General features: G+C 39.2%; 1 protein-coding gene across 3 annotated transcripts; it reads left to right on the forward strand.

Moving 5' to 3' along the window:
- Positions 1–783: 783 nt before the first annotated feature.
- On the forward strand, positions 784–13,018 carry mapre1b (microtubule-associated protein, RP/EB family, member 1b). Of its 3 annotated transcripts, XM_051425579.1 has the most exons (8): positions 784–985; positions 3,585–3,715; positions 5,491–5,636; positions 8,117–8,318; positions 8,449–8,558; positions 8,685–8,837; positions 8,915–8,955; positions 10,525–13,018. In XM_051425579.1, exons 2-7 carry the CDS (start codon positions 3,595–3,597, stop codon positions 8,942–8,944), a joined length of 762 nt encoding a protein of 253 aa, XP_051281539.1. In that variant the 5' UTR covers positions 784–985; positions 3,585–3,594; the 3' UTR covers positions 8,945–8,955; positions 10,525–13,018. The 3 variants fall into 3 exon arrangements, with proteins under 3 accessions (XP_051281539.1, XP_051281538.1, XP_051281537.1); XM_051425578.1 differs by lacking the exon at positions 8,915–8,955 and having other exon boundaries at positions 785–985; positions 3,582–3,715; XM_051425577.1 differs by lacking the exon at positions 8,915–8,955 and having other exon boundaries at positions 785–985.
- Positions 13,019–18,788: the final 5,770 nt, after the last annotated feature.

Below are 18,788 nucleotides of genomic sequence, written 5' to 3' on the forward strand. Positions count from 1 at the left end.
ATAAGTTCTAATTTCAGGTGAAAAATATAATTACATGAAGGTTCAGTTCTTCCTCATACCAGGATTTTAAAACAGACGTTAGACCTTCATGTGTGAGAATTATTTTTTACTTGATTAACTGAATAAATATAGAAATACATAACTCAGGATGTCTCATTTATTTAAGATCTCCATATATTTAAACGCCTGCCTACAGCCTTGCTGACGATCCCTTTATGGCAGCAAGCTTCCTACAAATATTCATTAGAAACACGATCAATATTGTCAATATTATAAGCCACAGTTTAGTTCCCAAGCGGAAAAGGCTTATCATAAATGAATAAAATACTTTGTGTGCTCTGCTCTGTATGAAAAGTGTCATGAGATAATACAATATAACAAATAAAACTGAAATTAACCATTGAATTGAACTTAATTGCAAATAATGGAGAAACAAGTGAAAATGCGTCTTGTTTAGACCACAGAAATCAACTCGAATGGTAAATATCAAGTTAAATCTAGCAGAATATGCTTTACATGATATTTTCTATGTAACATTTTAAATGAAAACCTCTTTCATCTTCATCCAAATAGATACATAAGAATATTCACACATTATTAAATACTTTATTATAAATACATAAATACTGTTCACTGCAATTACACCATTAATTTGTTTACTATTCATGTTTTATTAAAGATATCTCAACAATGACCACATTCGTCTCCAGCGTCGCATCACCCAAGGCTCCTCGTTACGTTACGCTACGTTACGTTTAGGGCGTTACCCTTTACGTCGTGACGTCATGAAATCGGTTCTTCCGCTGCCGGTAGAGTGAACGTGAAAGTGCCAAGAAGGAGAAGAAGAGGAAGAAGAAGAGGAAGAAGAAGAAAAGAGGCAATAACGTCGAAACGACCACAGATAGGCTTTATATGACAGAGAGTGACAGCCGACACACATAGAAACCATCGCGTCCGAGAGCTGTGAGAGTCCCCCCCACTCAAGGTAAGGAGGTCCGGTCCAGCGGGGGGCTGAAACGCGGTGTCATTTAGCGGTTGTCTGCCGGCATGTGAGCGGCGGCGGCGGCGGCGGCGGCGGGTTGAGGGGGAGCGCCGTTAGCTGCGCCGTTAGCCGCGCCGTTAGCCGCGATGTTAGCTGTAGCCCGTGACTAGCAGGAACAGGAACCGGGAGTGAGCCCGTTTGATTCCCCACCCTCCACCTCCTCCTCCTCCTCCTCCTCCTCCGCCGCGGTAACCGTTCACTGTGGCCGTCGGTAACCGTTGGATGAACGCGCGGACCAACGGCCGCCCCCCCCCCTCCTGAACGCTGAGCGTGTGTCGCACTAACGAACAGCGAGAGGCTAACTGAAGCTAACTGAAGCTAACAAGGTGCTCCGGTGGATTTCAGGGCGGAGGGGAGGTGGAGGTGGAGGTGGAGCGGGGAGCGGGGAGGGGGGTGGGGGAGGGGGGGTGACAGACGCCAACTATAGCTCCGTCTCGGTTCGCCCGGTTGTAAACTGGCTGCTGGTTTTAACCGGTTCGTCCCATCGGTGGTTGGCCGCTCACAGCGTCTGTTGGGCGGCCACACGAGCTATGCTAAGAGAGGCTAGCTATATGTGGAGCTAACCGCCGTTACCGTTAGCTCGGCCCTGGTGAGCTAACGGTTGCTATTAGCCGCAACGTCGGTTAGTGGAGCTCAAATTAAACATTATTTTAATTGTTGACAATCTACTTCTTATTTATTTTTAATACATTTTTTTTAAAATCTATGAAATAAAAAAAATTAAAAAAAAAAAAAATCCCCTTAGAGCCCAATTTGAAATAATTATGTTTTAGATATTTTAGTTTATATTTTATTTTAGTTGTATTTATTTTTGCACATTACAAAGATAATAAGTGCAGGAAGAGGCAACCTAGGTTTTAATTAGGTTTAAAAAAAAAAAAAGTGATGGAAAGCTAATAATGAGACAAATATATAACAATAAAAGCAAAAATAAGTGTTTTTTTTAAGCGTCTTTTATAACATTTCACAGATGCAGGTGAGAAATTCTGAGGATTGACGAATCTGTGAATTTGCTTGAAAGTAAATGCTCCAAAATATTCCCTTTTAAACACATTTATGTTATAAATAAAGACACACATTTGAGAACTATTCATGTCGTTAAATAGTCAGAATCTGGAGTTTGTGAAGTAGAGCGGCAGATGATGAGATGTGTTTCGTGTTTTAACTACAGCAGACTAAATTTACAACCATATAAAGCAGAGAAAAACCGAAGCTGGTAGCAGAGAACATTTGGTTATTTTACACGAAAAATAACTAGTAAATAATTAACTCTATTGTTGAGTTGTTACGCTTTTGAGTCCAGTTTATTTCAAAGTTATTTTTGACAGCTCCGTGCTCGTAAAGGTCAGGCAGAAATCATTAGTTAGCATTTAAAGATACAATACAGTGGCAACAGCAGGTAAGACTTTTTATTTCATGAATAGGCAACACAGTCTCAACGCTACTCACATGACAGAATTATCTCTCGTTAAGATGTGGAATCATCTACCAGTATCAGATTTTGTGCATCCAAATACAATAGTTGACTACATATAAAGTGAACCCCCCCCAGCTATTACTTTCAGCTGTTGAGGAAATAACTGGCCCAGTCTGACCTGGAGATGAGCCCCAGCAGGGACTGAGGATGTGAGTTTGTACTGTAAAAGACCTTTTATGGAGTCTCATTATATATCCATAACGATTATAGTGCACACATGATCAGTCACTTGTTTTCTTCTTACTTTTGTAGATCATAATAAAGTATTGTTCTGGATGCCAGCGTATTTGGGTGTGCCTTCAAGTCTTGTCTCAAGTGTAAAGTTATATGTTGATTGATTGGTGCCAGCCAGTGTTACTTTCCCAGTGCTTGGATTTTGCTTGACGATTTCTAACTTCAGGCAAATCCAAAATGAGATGTCAGCCTGCCAAAATCAGTGGTTCAGGCTGGTTTTTCTCCATGTGATTAGATTACAATAAATCTTAAATCCTTGTGTATTGTTTTATTATGTTACCCAGACTTATTTGTTGATTGGTCAATAGATAGAATATTAGTCAGCAACTATTTCAGTCATTGAGTAATATCTTAAGTCATTTTTTTTAAGCAAAAAAGCCAATAATTCACTGGTTCCAGCTTTTTCAAATGTGAACATATGCTGTCTTATATGATATTGATCTAATGGTTTTGGGGTCTTGGACTGATTGGTCAGACAAGAGTGAATTTGAAGATGTTTTTGTACCATAATAGAGAAAATCGGTAATGAAAATAATACTTGGTGGCAAAAACAAAGACAAACGTTGTGTAGAAAGTGCCATAGAGTTGTAAGCTGCCAGTGTAAATCCAAACTATTCACCAACCACCTGGTGACCCAATTTATTTTTCCACCAACCTGAAATTTAGCTGCATTTACAAACCAGTTTATAGTGCAAAATGATTCAGCAAATAATAATAATAATAATAATAATACAGTGTTTGTCTGCTCTACCAGCTGCTCTGACACATAAACTAGTCATCATGTAAATTTTAATCTCCATTTCCCACTTCTCCTCTCCTCTGTGTCAGCAGTCGACCGACAATGGCTGTGAACGTTTACTCAACCTCAGTGACCAGCGACAACTTAAGTCGCCATGACATGTTGGTCTGGATCAACGAGTCTCTACAGATGAACCTCACCAAGATAGAAATGTTGTGTACAGGTAAGAAATTTTAGTTTATAAAAAACTCTTTCATCTTATTGTCGGAGAACCAGAAATGTTTCATTTAACAGACAGTTGTCAGACCGCCTGAAACACTTCCAGGATGATGTTCACGGCAGGAAATAGAGGTGTCAGCTTCCAGAAAAGTTTGCATGATTGTGTGACTTCACTGGTGTTGTGTAGTTGGTCAGTCGTCACGAATGCTGAAGTGAGAGTGTGTCAGTGTGAGAGGTAGAACACGGAAGCTTCTGTCTTTATCACTTAAACCAGCCAAATCTGTTCTTACAGGCTGATGCAAGATAGGGAGAACTTGACATTTGCACAGTTTAAAATTTGAATTGAAATTAATTTAATAACACAGTTGGCAAACTGCACACAGTGTGCTAACAAGACCGTAATCTCGTTAGAGCTGATTCTTTAAACCAAAAGGGTGAAACATGTCAGGATTTAGTGCATCAGCATTAGTGGCCTCGACCCTTAAATGACCATCAGGGTTAGCCAGGTGTAAGTAGAAACAACGTTTGAGCCAGAGGTCTTTGATGGTAACTGGCTGCTAGGACCATCATTTAAAGTAGATAATATTATAATCTTACTTGTATAGCAGCACCTTTTCAAAGGCAAATTAAGTGCTTCACAATAAAAACAAGTAGAAGGATGCTGAGTTTGCTTGACAGAAAAACACCCTGTCTGACCTTTCTGTCAGATACATCATCTGTCAATGGTTCAAAGAGTTCAACGGGAAAATATCCTATTACCCAAAGCCTTTGAACAGCTAATATCCTCAGCTCCTTTGTTTCACAACCATCTGCCTGTGCATGCACGTGTTGTACTTCTGCAAATTGTCTGTCTGGCTTGTTTAATATCTAAACCTCAAGTTAAAAGGTGTGTCAGAACAGATCATGCTGGTGCAGCTTGCTTTAATCTTTAATAGACAGATATGACTCAACTGGATTTTAATACGCAGGTTAAGAGCTCACAATGAAAAATGAAATATGCCATATACTTTAATTAATAGAAATATAATAACCATCTCTACAGCCTCGAGTGATGCACTAATTTGATCATTTTATTTACAAAATCTCAGGTGATCCGGCAGCTGCATCCAGGTGGATTTGGTATCACGAGCATGGGTGCACATTGATTAGGGCTGGTGTTGTTTGATTGGGACTGAAAACTAATACTAATTTTGCACCAGTATTTAACACTTCAATCATTCATCATTATCATTATTTTGGATAAACTATTTTTATTGATCCCCCATTCAGGACAACTGGAGAAACAGACATATAAGAACTTATAGAAGCAAAGAAGTTATAGGAATCAAGACTGTCACCAGGCATTCAGTATTAGCTTTCAATACTTGGCCCCAATTGAGGTTCGATACCAAGCCCTAATGTTCATAATTCAGTACAGCCCATCAGAATATTAAAGGTATTTTGGGATGGCATCTTAAGACGAGTGTTGTGAGTTTGTAAATACGGTGATTTGAGCCAGTGAGTAGACTCTCAGCTGCTCCAATAGTACAGACAGACAAAAGGCGTTTTAAAGAGGATGGTTTGTGTCTGTCTGTGTTCTCTATTCTCCCTTGAAAGGAGAACCAGCTCTATTCTTATCCTTTTGTTACTCTCTCACTCCTACATGTTATTATTCTTGTTTTTAGGCATCCGCTGATTCTGAACATGCAGCACGCACTCAGTCGTTGTCAGGATTTGACCACATCAGACATTATAGGACTTGTAATGTGATTTTTATCCTTGGTATTTTCTCTCGTGCAGGTGCTGCCTACTGCCAGTTCATGGACATGCTGTTTCCCAACTCTGTGCCTCTGAAGAAAGTTAAATTCGGTGCCAAGCTGGAGCATGAATACATCCATAACTACAAGCTTCTGCAGGTTTCCTTCAAAAAGATGGGAGTCGACAAAGTAAGTAACAACACGCACATACTGCGCAAGTGTCGGCCTCAAATTACATGGTGTGCACCATACATAAGTGCAGATAGTCCGAGACTATATGAAGGAATTTCGGATATTAGAGGGCATGACTATGTAAACGAGTGCTATGGCGGTATTTTCTTTTTTTTTACCATTTTCCCCAGATGTTATTACAAAGGAATCTGCAAAAATCAGTTGGAAGAACATACGATTAATATTTTTTATTCTTAAAAGTCAACTTTGTACTGCGGCGTTCTGAGCAAACACAGGATGAAGATCTCTTTACAATTGCTGCTGACGAAGAGCAACTCCAGTTGTCAAATAACTTTACAATATAAGATTACAATATGATCAATGTGTAGAATACTGGAAATAATAGACCACACATTTCTCCCTGTAATCCATTACATGCGTCATTGAAAGACCGTTTTCAATTGTGTAGAGAAAATGTCAAAGTCTGGCTTAAAAATAAAAACCTTCCCATGGCCGGGGCGATGAGAATTTTTTAATGTGGAGCGACTGTAGGAAGTGTTTGGGTTACATTACCGGCCGCAGGCTTCTTCACAGCCGCCATCAGTAGCAGTGAAAATGAGTGACCATTAATCATGTTGCCTGATTATTGAGGATTAGTGAGCAATTGGTCTAGATTACTGTGAAACCCGCCCACTCCTTCCTGTAGTGGGGAGAAACACTGCAGCTATACTTAATATACTAACCCTCACATCTCACCCACTCAGTAACTGTAAAGAATAATCGTCTATAGAGCGACTGTTTTAAAGGACTGCAGAAAGAATGAAAGCAAATATTTAAAGGTCTGGAGTTTTGAAATTGTGTAACAACCGGAAACATAGTGTTGTCTCGCGGTCACCCCGGGGCGGTCGTTAGATCAGAGTGTCGTAAAAGGTTTTAAGAGTGACTTCACCAGACGTTCATTACTGCTGCCTGATATGCAAACTCCTGTCATCCCCTCCCAACCATCTGGTTCATGAGTCACTCATTTCTCAGCACTTTGGTAGCTCGTCTGTCGCTCTTTGGATATTATAGTTACTTCGTTATGTTTCGTCTGTTTTCGAGACGGCAGTTCGTAGGCAGAAATACATCTGAAATGCTCAGCTGTGTTAGTTTCAGTTTCCCCTCTTCATCAGAGGCTTTTCACTGTAATTTCTTTAAATAACTTCTTGCAGATCGAGACTCTTCGTATTGTTTTTATTGTCAGAAGGTCTCCACAGATTATAAAGGGCAGGGCGGACCCAGTTTAAGTCATCCGTTGTTCTCAGACTGAAACATGCAGCAGCTTGCAGGACTATTGACAAAGGTGCCATAATTTATTCATGGCTCAACTTCCTTCCTGTCATCCATTTGTTTGAAGCCATTACTGCAGATGTGTGGACTGTTTGAAACGCTCGGACGGTCTTTCATTCCATAGATCAGTGTAACAGATACTCAAACATGTAGAGCACATTGGTGTATTCGTAGCTGTTCAGGGTCATAATCCCAGGCATTGTGTCTGTATTGTGGACTTTGCCCTCGTTCATGCTTTGTGAGTGTGTATTGTCCAATGATGTCAGCTTCCTCCATTGTTGAATAATAGGTTTACTGCTGAGCCTTTCCCACTGACTTCTGTTTTGTGTGTTACTGCTGCTCTCTCTTCTTTCTCTCACTGTGACTTTGTGTTTAATGTATGTGAAGGCATTTCTTTTCTGTGTCTAGTGTCCTACACAGTCTATACATACATACACAATGTAGATTAATCACTCGGTACATACAGAGAATTATCAGCTGAATCTGCAGCTCCCCCCGGCTTTATGGAGGTGTGTATTTCATTTCAGCTCATTGTTTAGCCGTCCAACAACAACTTTACTGTTTTGTTTCACTCTCATGGCTCTCATAGTGTGGTTTTTGGCCACAACAGGCAGCTGTTTTCATAGGGAAAAGCCCACTGTGCGCTACATGTTCAGCAGCAAATGGCAGACAGACTCAGAGACTAACTGGTGAACATAATTGAGCATTTAGCAGCTAAAGAGCCAGATATTTCTTTCAGGAGTTGGTAGACACCAAGAATGAAGCTACAAGAGAGTGAATATTGTGATTCATCAAACACAGCTCCAAATGAATGATCATTTTGCTCCGTAAATGTCTAAATAAGCAACTTCATCCAAGCAGTTTACAATATCACCTTAAAAGATTATCAGTCAATGTTGTGTTTCTGCTGTCCCCAAGTGGCCAAAAAAATCTGTTACTGTGTAAATAAAGAGTTAAAGAAAATAAAGTGAAGGCTATCCAAACGTATAATTTTGGTGTCCATGGACTGTGTTGACAATGATAGTGAAAATGCCAGCTGTGACACACACTGGCCGTCAATTTTCATCACTAATGCCAACAGAGAAATAAAAGCTCAGTTGACCTGAAGCTACCAGGCAGACACCTGTCCAAACATCCTGGTCTTGATTCTCTCTTTTTTTTGCTTCCAGATCATTCCAGTAGACAAACTGGTGAAGGGGAAGTTCCAGGACAACTTTGAGTTTGTCCAGTGGTTTAAGAAGTTCTTTGATGCCAACTACGATGGGAAGGAGTACGACCCAGTGGAGGCGAGACAGGGACAGGATGCCATGCCCACCCCCAACTCTGCCATGTCAGCTCTCAACAAACCCCCTAAAAAGGCCCTCAGTCAAGGTCTGAGCTCTGGTTGGTCAAACTGTTTGAAATTGATAAATTATGAACAAGCTGGGGAAATGCCGGTAAGTTTCCCTCAGTGTGAACGTTTGTTCTCTTGTTAATAACATTGTCTTCCTCGTCTCTTCAGCTCCCCAGAGGCCACCCGTTGCTAAAGTAGCACCCAAATTGGCTAACGTCAGCGCAAGGAAGCCTGGGATGGGAGGAGGTGACGAGGAAAGGGCGGAGCTCCTGAATGAGGTCAGCACACTAGTGTGAAAACATAGTCACCAGCTCCACACAATCGCTATTGAAAAGTGAAATAACTTGTTAGTTTTACAACAAGCAAATAAATGAAGCTTTTAATTTGCCCCCTTTTTCCAACAGATGGAGATCCTGAAATCTACCATTCAGGACATGGAGAAGGAGAGAGACTTTTATTTTGGTAAGCTGAGGAACATCGAGCTGATTTGCCAGGAGAAGGAAGGAGAGGGCGACCCCACGCTGCAGAGGATCATAGACATCCTCTACGCCACAGACGTGAGTTTATAATCTGTTTTAATGAAACAGAACTTGCCTGTTGATGAAGTTTAGTAATGCTTTAATTCATTTTGAAGGCTTCGGAGTTGAGACCAACCGACTTTTAAAGACCAAAAGGGTAGATATGAAAATGTTATCCTTTTGTCAAATTACAAATGAAGCCATAGAAAGATGCATATGTGAAGCAGTTTTACACATAAAGATAAAGCTGTAAACAGTGTGTGTGTAATCCTCAATGGAGACGTCTGGTTATATTCTATGTACAATATAGTGAGCAGCTGATGTAGAAGAAATTAAACTTACATATTTGTGAAGTGGATTTAAGGGCAAGAGGCTGGGGAAGTGTTGAGTTAGTTTTATTGACAATAACATTTATTATATATATATATATATATATATATATATATATATATATAAAAAAAAACCTCACCGGCCTCCTCCTTTTAAAATATCCTCTGTAAACAAATGTGTTATATAATATCTTCTGAGCTCAATACCAGATTAAAGCCCATTTGCTGTGCTGTTAACAACTGCTGATGCCAGTGTAAATTCCTGCAGAGGAATGGCATGCAGCTCCGCTCACTGAGCCCAGAAGCTTCCAGTGATACTGTCCTCCATGTGAACATGTGAAGCTCCTGTGCACACACTGTTAAATATAAACCATCGGTGTGGTGTGTAACTGATTCTTGTATTACACAAGGTAAAAGTTTAAATATATAACATTTAAGATATAATTCATGGTATAATTCGACTGATCTGACTTCCATTAATGGGTGTTTTTAGTGCTACTGTAGAAACTGGTTTATGTCTGTAGTGAAATCTGATTACTGGAACTCTCAGACATCTGAAAGAGAAACTTCGATTGGTGTTCCTGTTTACTGTAAAGCCCAGAGCAGATTTATTTTAATCAACATGAACTCACAATGTATATTGACTGTAAGTTAAGTACAAGCTGATATCTGAGAGTTAAAAACAAACAAACAAATCTACTTCTTTCCTTCTGTCTGTACTTGTCTTTCTTTGTGCTGCTGCAGTTTCCCACTGAGGATCAATATCTCAAATTGATCTTATCTAGAGCTGCAACAATTATTCAACCGATTAGTCTATTCACAGAAAATCAATTGGCAGCGGTTTTGATAATGGAATTGTGGTTTTAGTAATCGTTTAAGCATAAATACCAAATATTCTCTGATAGCAGACGATCAATTGAGAAAATGGACAGATTAATCAATGAGTTATAATTATTTGCCCTTCTAATCTTGAAGTAGCTCATCAACAAGCTAACCAGCATTTAACAGCACATCAAATCAGTGAGAACCCTTCCTGAGTGTTTCTGAGAGATCCATATGTAACTAACCACAATGATTAACAAATATAGAAACACCCACGTTGCATAATTTTCTGGCTCCAAACAAAGATGCTGAGCTTGATGTGTGTCAAATTCAAACTGTACAGTGTTGCTGTTCATTCATTCATATCTCTCTCTCTTCTCTCTCTCTCTCTCTGTCTCTCTCTGTCTCTCTCTGTCTCTCTGTCTCTCTCTCTCTCTCTCTCTCTCTCTCTCTCTCTCTCTCTCTGTCTCTCTCTCTCTCTCTGTGTCTCTGTCTCTCTCTCTCTGTCTCTCTGTGTCTCTGTCTCTTTCTCTCTGTGTCTCTGTCTCTGTGTCTCTCTCTCTCTGTGTCTCCAGGAGGGTTTCGTGATACCGGATGCAGAGGAGCAGGAGGAGTTTTAATATTCAAGACTGCAAGCAACTTTTCACTTAGATGCCCTGGTCTACAAACCCACCTCGAGATCCTTCCTCAAGCCAAGACAGCCAGTTTGGTTTTATATCCCAACACCAAACTAGATCTCGACTTGTGGCTCCCTTCCCTTCCCGCCTTGCCCGTACCCCTCCGCCCCCCAGCCTGCCGGACTTCTTCGTCCTCTAGCCTTCAGCCGCCGTACAGCTCAGCTCCTTCTGTGCTGAAACATCTTTAACCAATAATCCACAAAGCCTCGGTCACAGCCTCTTCCTCCTACACACCTGTCAGTCTCCCCCTCCCCCCTCCCTCCCTCCCTCCCTCACCTGTAACCCCATCCTTTCCCAAACCAGATCAAGCAGTACATATCTGGTTTTTGTAATGGACTTGAGTGTGAAAAACACGGTGATGTTCTCTGTGTGTGCGTGTGTGTGTGTGTGCGTGTGTGTATACGTGTGTGTGCATGTGTGTGTGGTTGTATGTTTAAAAATCAATTTGAAACAAATCAAACGTGAAGAACCTCCTCCGAAGATCCGGCTGTCAGTTCACCGGTCACTTTGTCCCAAACTAACCCCGATTGTATTTTTTATGTTTGATGGCACTGCCGCCATTTTGTGCCTCTCCTGTTGACACTGAATTTTATTCATTTGAAGGAAGATGTATGTACAGAAATGAGTAAAAAAAAAAGAAAAGATAACACATTCCCAACTAGAAGGAACCTGGTTTTGCGTTATTAGGAACCAAATCTGAAGTGTATTTTGTATTTTTGCCAATTTCAGTCAGGCTAACTATAATTGTGCTTTTGAAATAGTAAAAATTTGAACCTGCAGGCGTTTCTGAGTGAGGAGAAAGCCGCCTCTGGACAGCACACGTTAACACTGAAGGGCTCAGGGTTTAGTCTGGGACAAGGCAACAGTCGGGTCTTCTCTCGGCCTTTTTTTTTTCCCACCTCTGACTAATTGTCTCCACCAAGGACCCCATCCTGATTTTGTCCTGTTCAGCTTCAAAAGAGCTTTTGTAAATGTATGCTACTGTTTTATCACATTGTCTCCCCCCCCCCACTCCATTTCATTATTTCTTTTTGTTTGTCTTGTTTTCCTTGTCGAATGTTTTGAAACCTTTTGTTTTTTTTGGCACCTGTCCGTCATGCTCTCGACTTTATACATTAGTTTTCTAGAGTTTTTCTCTCACGCTCACTGAATGGTCGCTCTGTTGGAAAGATTGTGTGCACAAACTTGTTTTCCCAGCCAACGACAATAGAGAGAATCGCTTTCAGAAAATCAGCATATCAGTTGTCTTTTTGCTCCCACTCGACCTTGGTGTTCACGTTTCAGACTTCCTAAATGTGCAATTCTTAACTCCAGGATAGTCGCTCACTCCTCGAGCCGATATGTGAGCAACACGCCGCCAACTTTTAGCCCCCAAAAAAGTGCAAAAAAAGTTAGAAACTGATTGTTTTGTACGTCTGTTTTGAGGCACATGCACTGTTTTATACCAGTGGCCCTTAATCAGCCCCCGGCCAATAGAAACTAGTTCCTGAAGGGCGATGGGAGATCCCTACCAGCCACATTGCAAACACTGTGAGCTCCGACCGCGGCCGATCAGTTCGCTACATGTAGCCGACCACAGTCGAGACGTTCGTCTGATATCTGCCCGGCAGTCGGGTGGACCGATGAATCTTCTGCTCTGATTATGTTGGATTTAGTTTTTCCCAAAGCTGTTTAAAACCAACGTGGGATCAATGAGTTGATGCCTGCCACACTGAAGGCTGATTCCTTTCTGTAAATGTAACACAGGTGTCCCCCTTCCCTCCCTTTTTTTTGTTTGTTTTCTATTTCCACACCCTGATTGACCAATTTTAATACTAATATTGTATATTGTGGATCTAATTTGAGACCAGTTTTTCCACTGTACTGTGTAAAAAAAATGTCATGTTTGACCTAATTTGAACGCACTAGTGTTAATTCCACACAAACCCTGTTAACAGCAACTTGTTGTTATTGGACTCCATAACTTTATCAATGGCCTTAATCATAAACAATACTTTTTTTTTTCATAAGCAAGCATTTTTCATAGCTTTTTTTTTAAATTTTACTTTAATGTAAGTCTGCTGTTTTTGGGGCAAATGTTTGTACTGTTAGTCATTTTTTATGTGTTCTGAAAATAAACAACATTGGAGGTATTTTGGACAAAAGCTCAGATGTGTCAGGATGCAGCAGACCACCTGTCTTCCATCAAAAAGCTCATAAAGCAAACAAAAAAATATATATATATTTATGGTTGTTTCATATTAGTTTCACATAATTTGTTGTTTTTTTGTTGCCACCTGTTTAGCTAGAAGATGTAAGTTTGTGTCTGCAGTGATTTTAAATGTAGACTCGTATCACCGCTGCAGACTCAAACATATTCTGTAGTGTTAAATTAAAGATCAATTGGCCTTGAGCTGCTGAGTTGAGCATTTTCCTCTTTTGGACAAACAGCTGATAGAGCAGCTCTCCATGTGCAGGTAGTTACTATTAAAGTGTTGTAGCTGTGTGATTTGATAGCCTTTTTACAAGCACTGCCGTGAGTTAGAAGGGTTGGATTTTGCACAGAATCAGAGGGTGCCTGGGTTTTAAGTGTTTGTATGTTCTGGTAGTAAGACCACATCTTAAAAAAAAAAAAAAAAAAAAGACTTTTTTAGAAATATTGTTTTCAGAATGTATGCTTTTTCTTTTACACTCCAATGAGTGATTTAAAACTGAGGCGTTCCTTGTTTCTAAGCACAGTCAACCTTGTGAGTGTGGTGAACTTTTGTTTAGTCTCTGTACTTCCTTCCAGCACACTGCGTTTCAATCTCTGAGGTTAAAGTTCGGACTGACTTTCAGCTTTTAATTTGAGAGTTTTCACATGCGGTGATAGGTGAACGCTGTTGGACTCGTAGCTCATTTCACTCAAAAGTCCACCGATGATGGCAGTGCAGCAGGAAAATGATCATACAGACAATTCAAAAGCAGAATAAGCTGGAAGTTAATCTGGCTGCAGTGAAGGTCTGATAGATACCAAATATAAAACAGGTTCATTTGTCCGACACATTGTGTGTTTAAAAGGGCTCCATTTCCTCTGCTGCTGATCTGATGTGTGTGAAACCTCAAAGCTGCAACCAGAACTTTAACCTTCAGACTAATTCTTTTAAATTTAAATATGTTTTAAGTTCAGAGGAAACACAACAGAAACTGTTCCTGAAGATGTGTGGTTTCTCAAAATGCTCCTTACTGTCAGGATCATCTTCTCCCCTGTTTCAGTAACCAAAACCTAATATTGTGGAGACTGTCAGACACAGCAGCTTGAATTAAAGTATCTGTAAAGACTAGAGCTTCCTAATAGGGCTGCAGCTAATGAACGTTATTGATTAATCTGCCTAACCCTAACCCTCAATTAATTGTTTAATCTAAAAGAAATGTCAGACAATAGTTTAAAATGCCTCAAATCTGAAAGTCGTATAATGAAATGTTTTGTCTAAAAAGTGGAAAAACCAGAAGAAATTGAATTTCTGATGATATAAAACAGTAAAATAATCACATTTTAGATGCTGGAACAAGCAACATTTCTGGTGTTTTTGTGTGAACAAAGGGGTTTATTGATCACATTAGCTGCCAGTTAATTTTATATTCATCAGTTTAGTTGTCCAGTTGTTTCAGCTTCCCCCCGCTCTCTGTGAGCAGGTTAAAATTCATCCTCCAGCAGATTTGAGCCGTTTTGAGGCTCACGTTTCATATCCAAACTCCCATATTAACCCGTTTTTGGAGAAGATCCTGTTAGTAAGGAAACCCATCGATGTTTGTTAGGTGGGTTAATGCTAAGACAAATCGTAGCGCACCGAGGACGGACACTCACTATAACAAACACACTCTCTGTATACTGTGAGCCTTCTCAATGCAGGGAAACTGTAGCCAGAACAGCGAACTCGTGACGTTTTCCGGAGCAGTTCGTATGAACGTGCGTCGTCGAGCCTTAGCGAAGAAGTGCTTTTTTTTGTGTGTGTGTGTGTGTTATGCAACTTCAAAAAAGAAAGGGGGAGCAGAAGTCCCCCTTTACATAGTGGCCTCTGTACTGAACCCAGTGCCAATGTAACCTCCTCCCTCCACCAACAGTCTGTTACTGTAATCCCTTTCAGTTGCTTGTCCAGTAGTGATTTGTAGCATAATGAGATTTGTTCCTTTCATTATGTGTGGAGAGGTTTCTGGCAGTCGCCCGGTGTTTGCAGCTTCGAGCCCGCTGAAAGTGTTCCAGGTCGTTGTGTGTCGACTCCTGTCTGGGTTTTAATGAGAGCAGTGAAGTGTGTTACTGTAAGTGTCACTGAGGAAGGACTGTGTGTGGTATTAAACTGTCACACCTGAAGGAGCCGCTGGGAGGGAGGGAGGGGGTCACCACAGGTGTGTTGTGTTAACGGCTTTAGGTAACGGGGTTGTCTGACCTCTACCCCCCCCCCCTCTCAACCAGTGGCAATAAGCGCGTACACTGCGGGGCCGAGGGCCACCCGAGTCTCTCTCCTCCTCTCTGTTTCTGCTGGACTTTGATGTGTTTGTTATACTCTGGTGAACTCGATTTTTCTTCAATCCAGTTTGGTACAGACAATAAAAACAGTATTTCCACGTCAGCACTCGTTTGTTTTGATTGAATCTCTTGAGTTCATCTTTTTGTGCGGATCAGCGGCGTGACCGTCATTAACTAATTCTAACAAACCCGTGAATCACAGAGGGAACTCCCAGTGGATATAAACAGGGCTGGGATCTGCAGCCATGTACTGTAGGCGCAATATATACAGTAATTTATATACATATGTACGGAGAGATTTACACTCAGGAAATAATTGTGCATCTTTTGATTTTGAGTCTGGTTAAATGTAAACAGCAGCAACAAGGTAGTGATGATAAAATGGTTTCATTCACTGATGTAAACACTGAGTTCGCCTCCTCAACAACAACAAACAACAACAAAGTATTGGATGAATTAAAATGTTGATCTGAGTGATGGAAAAGTCAGAGTTATTATTAAAGTTTATCTCAGAACTTCATGTTAATACAACCAATAGTTGTGAAGACACTCAAACCACAAACGTTAACGTGGCGATACAGGAGCAGTCAATTTGACATATCAAATATAATATATTATGTCAAACATATATATTATATAAAATAGATGACTAAGGCAGAGCTTCCCAATCTTTTCCATGCCAAGCCCCCTAAGATGTCTTTAAAAACTTGTTGACAACACAACAGCAAATGTAAAAACACAAACAAATAAACTTCTAAATATGTTTCTTTATTTTTATTAATAAATAAAATAAATAATAACAATTACATTTTCATTTATTGCATCTTTGATCAGTCCATTGGATTGAATATTTCTATTTTCCATAATAAGAAATATTTACATTAAATAAATAAACTATATCTAAACAATATATTCCATAAACCACTCAGCAGATCAGAGGAACATGGAGGCAACAACAGAGTTAAACACACGGAGAACAAAGCAATCTCTGTGAATCACACATGATCCTTCGGTCCGGGCCCTGCGGTCGACCTTTGACCCTCAGCAGTCCATAGCTGTGACATCACAAAGGGCCCCCGAGAGGTTTCCAGAGTGTCGCACCCCTCCCTTTAATCAGAAACAGACAGCACAGTCAGTGGGGGAAGAAAAAGAGCTCACTTCCTGTATCACAATGTAATAACAGTGTTTACAGTCCGGCTTCAGGAAACAGACGATCAATAAGATTACTGATGCATCAACGCTAGAGGCGGCGTTTTACTGTAATTTAAATACTTTATATACGGCTCAAAAAGGGTTTTAGTCCTGTGGTTCTCAATGCAGGGGTCGGGCCCCTCCAAAGGGTCACAAGATCAATCTGAGGGGTCGGGAGAGAGTAAAAAGAAAAGCTCTAAAACACAAATTTGTCTTATTTTTTGGACTTTATTCTAATCGTCAATAATTTTTTTTTTTGTGAAATGCCGGATTATTTGACGTCTTTGGGGACTCACACATTTGAAACCATGTGAGAAGTGTGGAGGTGAAATGTCTCTTTGGTTGAACTCGTTAACAAACGTGACCTCAACCAGACACTGATTGTTTGTCAGGGGTCACAAGACAAAAGGTTTGGGACCTGTAAGACGTTGTGACTCTTCAACACGAGAAACATTTAAAAGCTGAATCAACCGGGGGATCAATCACACGGGGCCACACACTGATCTCAGAACAGGTCTAAAAGTTAAAATGACCTGTTGTCAAGTGATTTTAGGGATGTTTTATCTTTTAAAACATTTTTTTGTTGCGTCTAAACCATACTGGTGCACATTTGGACAAGAAATATTATCATCTATCTATCTATCTATCTATCTATCTATCTATCTATCTATCTATCTTTTTTTTCTAAAGTCGATCATTAGCGCCACCTGCTGTCTGTCAGACCAAACTTCACTGATTAAAGAACTACCATTCTCCCCTCCTCTGATCACAGTTATACATTTATACATTTATACATATAAACATTAATGTCGACCTAATCTGACTGCAGAGTTTCAGACTGTGTTTACTGCGTCCACACAGCCATTGGTTGGATTTATTTACATTATAACATGAAATCAGTTCGCACAGAGTTCCTGAAACCAATCACATTAATGTAAGTAGTATTGATCTGCAGTGATAGCTTCTTTTAAAAAAGCTTTTTATTAATACTTGCACACCTTTTTATTACCAACATGTCTGTTTTATTATCATTATTATTCATGTGTTTGTCTTATATTATTGTTAGGTACTGCTATTTAAATACAGTTGATTATTATTATTACTATTATTACTATCATTATTATTTTTATTATTATTATTTTAGGGTCACGTTATTCTAGACATTTTTCTTAAGGAAACAATAGAAAGCCTGATTTTAAAAAGTGCAATACACAATATTGTCCATAGAGGGCAGTGCTCGATAACATTGAGTCACAACAACTGTTGTAGTTTTCTGAAGATGAATCTATATTGATAAAGAAATATAAAGTTTATATTAATATACATTTTCTTAACTGAACAGACAGCAACTTATGTCATAGATTATTAGGTCCAGCTGTTCATTAGTTAAAAAAAATGTATATATGAACATAAAATTAGTAAATAAGAACAAACATAAGAACAAGTTTTGAAATATTCCTGAATGTAAAAGTGATGAATTTAATCACTGGTTGTTATTTGGGATATTTTGTTTGTGTCTTATAAGTAACATGACTTAAAAAAGTAGAAATAATGACAATAATATGAACAAAATAAAATAAAATAAATTGCAAAAAATGTAAGTAAAGTTTGTATCTTAAATAACGGTACATTTCTAAACAATTACTTTTCTGAATTTTTAATTTTTCATATCAATTCTTCCCCCACATATTTTTTTTGTCTTTTCTTTTCTTTTATTCTTTTTTAACGTATTCCTCCTTTCTTTTATATATCTCTTGTATGTGTTTATTTTGAAGTACATGTTTTTTTTATACAAACTGTATTTATTATGACACTATTTTTCATATTGTTTACAACATATTCAAACTTTTGGTTCTGCAAGAAGATTTCAGATTTAATTTGAAAGTACGTTGCTGCCTGAAATTATTTAAAAATACCTTATATATATATATATATAAATGTAAATATATATATAAATGTAAATATAAATGTAACAACTTCTGCTATTAGAAGAATTGCGACCCCCTCTATCAAAGCTTCACAGGGGTTCACAAAGCCTTCTTGATTTTAAAGTGAGCTCGAAAACTTTAAACATATACACGGTAGACCTATATCTCAGCATTTTGGTTCATTTATGTGAAGAAAATAAATTTAAAGTAAATTGTCTAACGGAAAAATGGCCAAGTGTAAAAAGCCTTGTAAGTTTGTAGAATTATTAAAAATTATATTTAAAAAAAAATACATAATACAAACAGATAATAGCATAAAAAGTTTCTTAAACAGGAAATATCTGCTCGAAATTAATGAAAATCAATAATTATTTAATCCACAAACTGTTTTGGTTCAATTGTACAGTTTTAAATATAATCTGAAATATCAGCACTTGAACGCACCGTGTGGTGTGGGGGGGGTCACATTTACAACAGGCAGTAGTGTGAATTCAGAGCTTTCTCCCCGTACGTGAAGGCATCGAGCGCTGTGATTGGCTGACGGTGCCAAACAGAGT

The sequence above is a fragment of the Dicentrarchus labrax genome, unplaced genomic scaffold (genome assembly GCF_905237075.1).
Source record: "Dicentrarchus labrax unplaced genomic scaffold, dlabrax2021, whole genome shotgun sequence".
NCBI classification, from domain to species: domain Eukaryota; kingdom Metazoa; phylum Chordata; class Actinopteri; family Moronidae; genus Dicentrarchus; species Dicentrarchus labrax.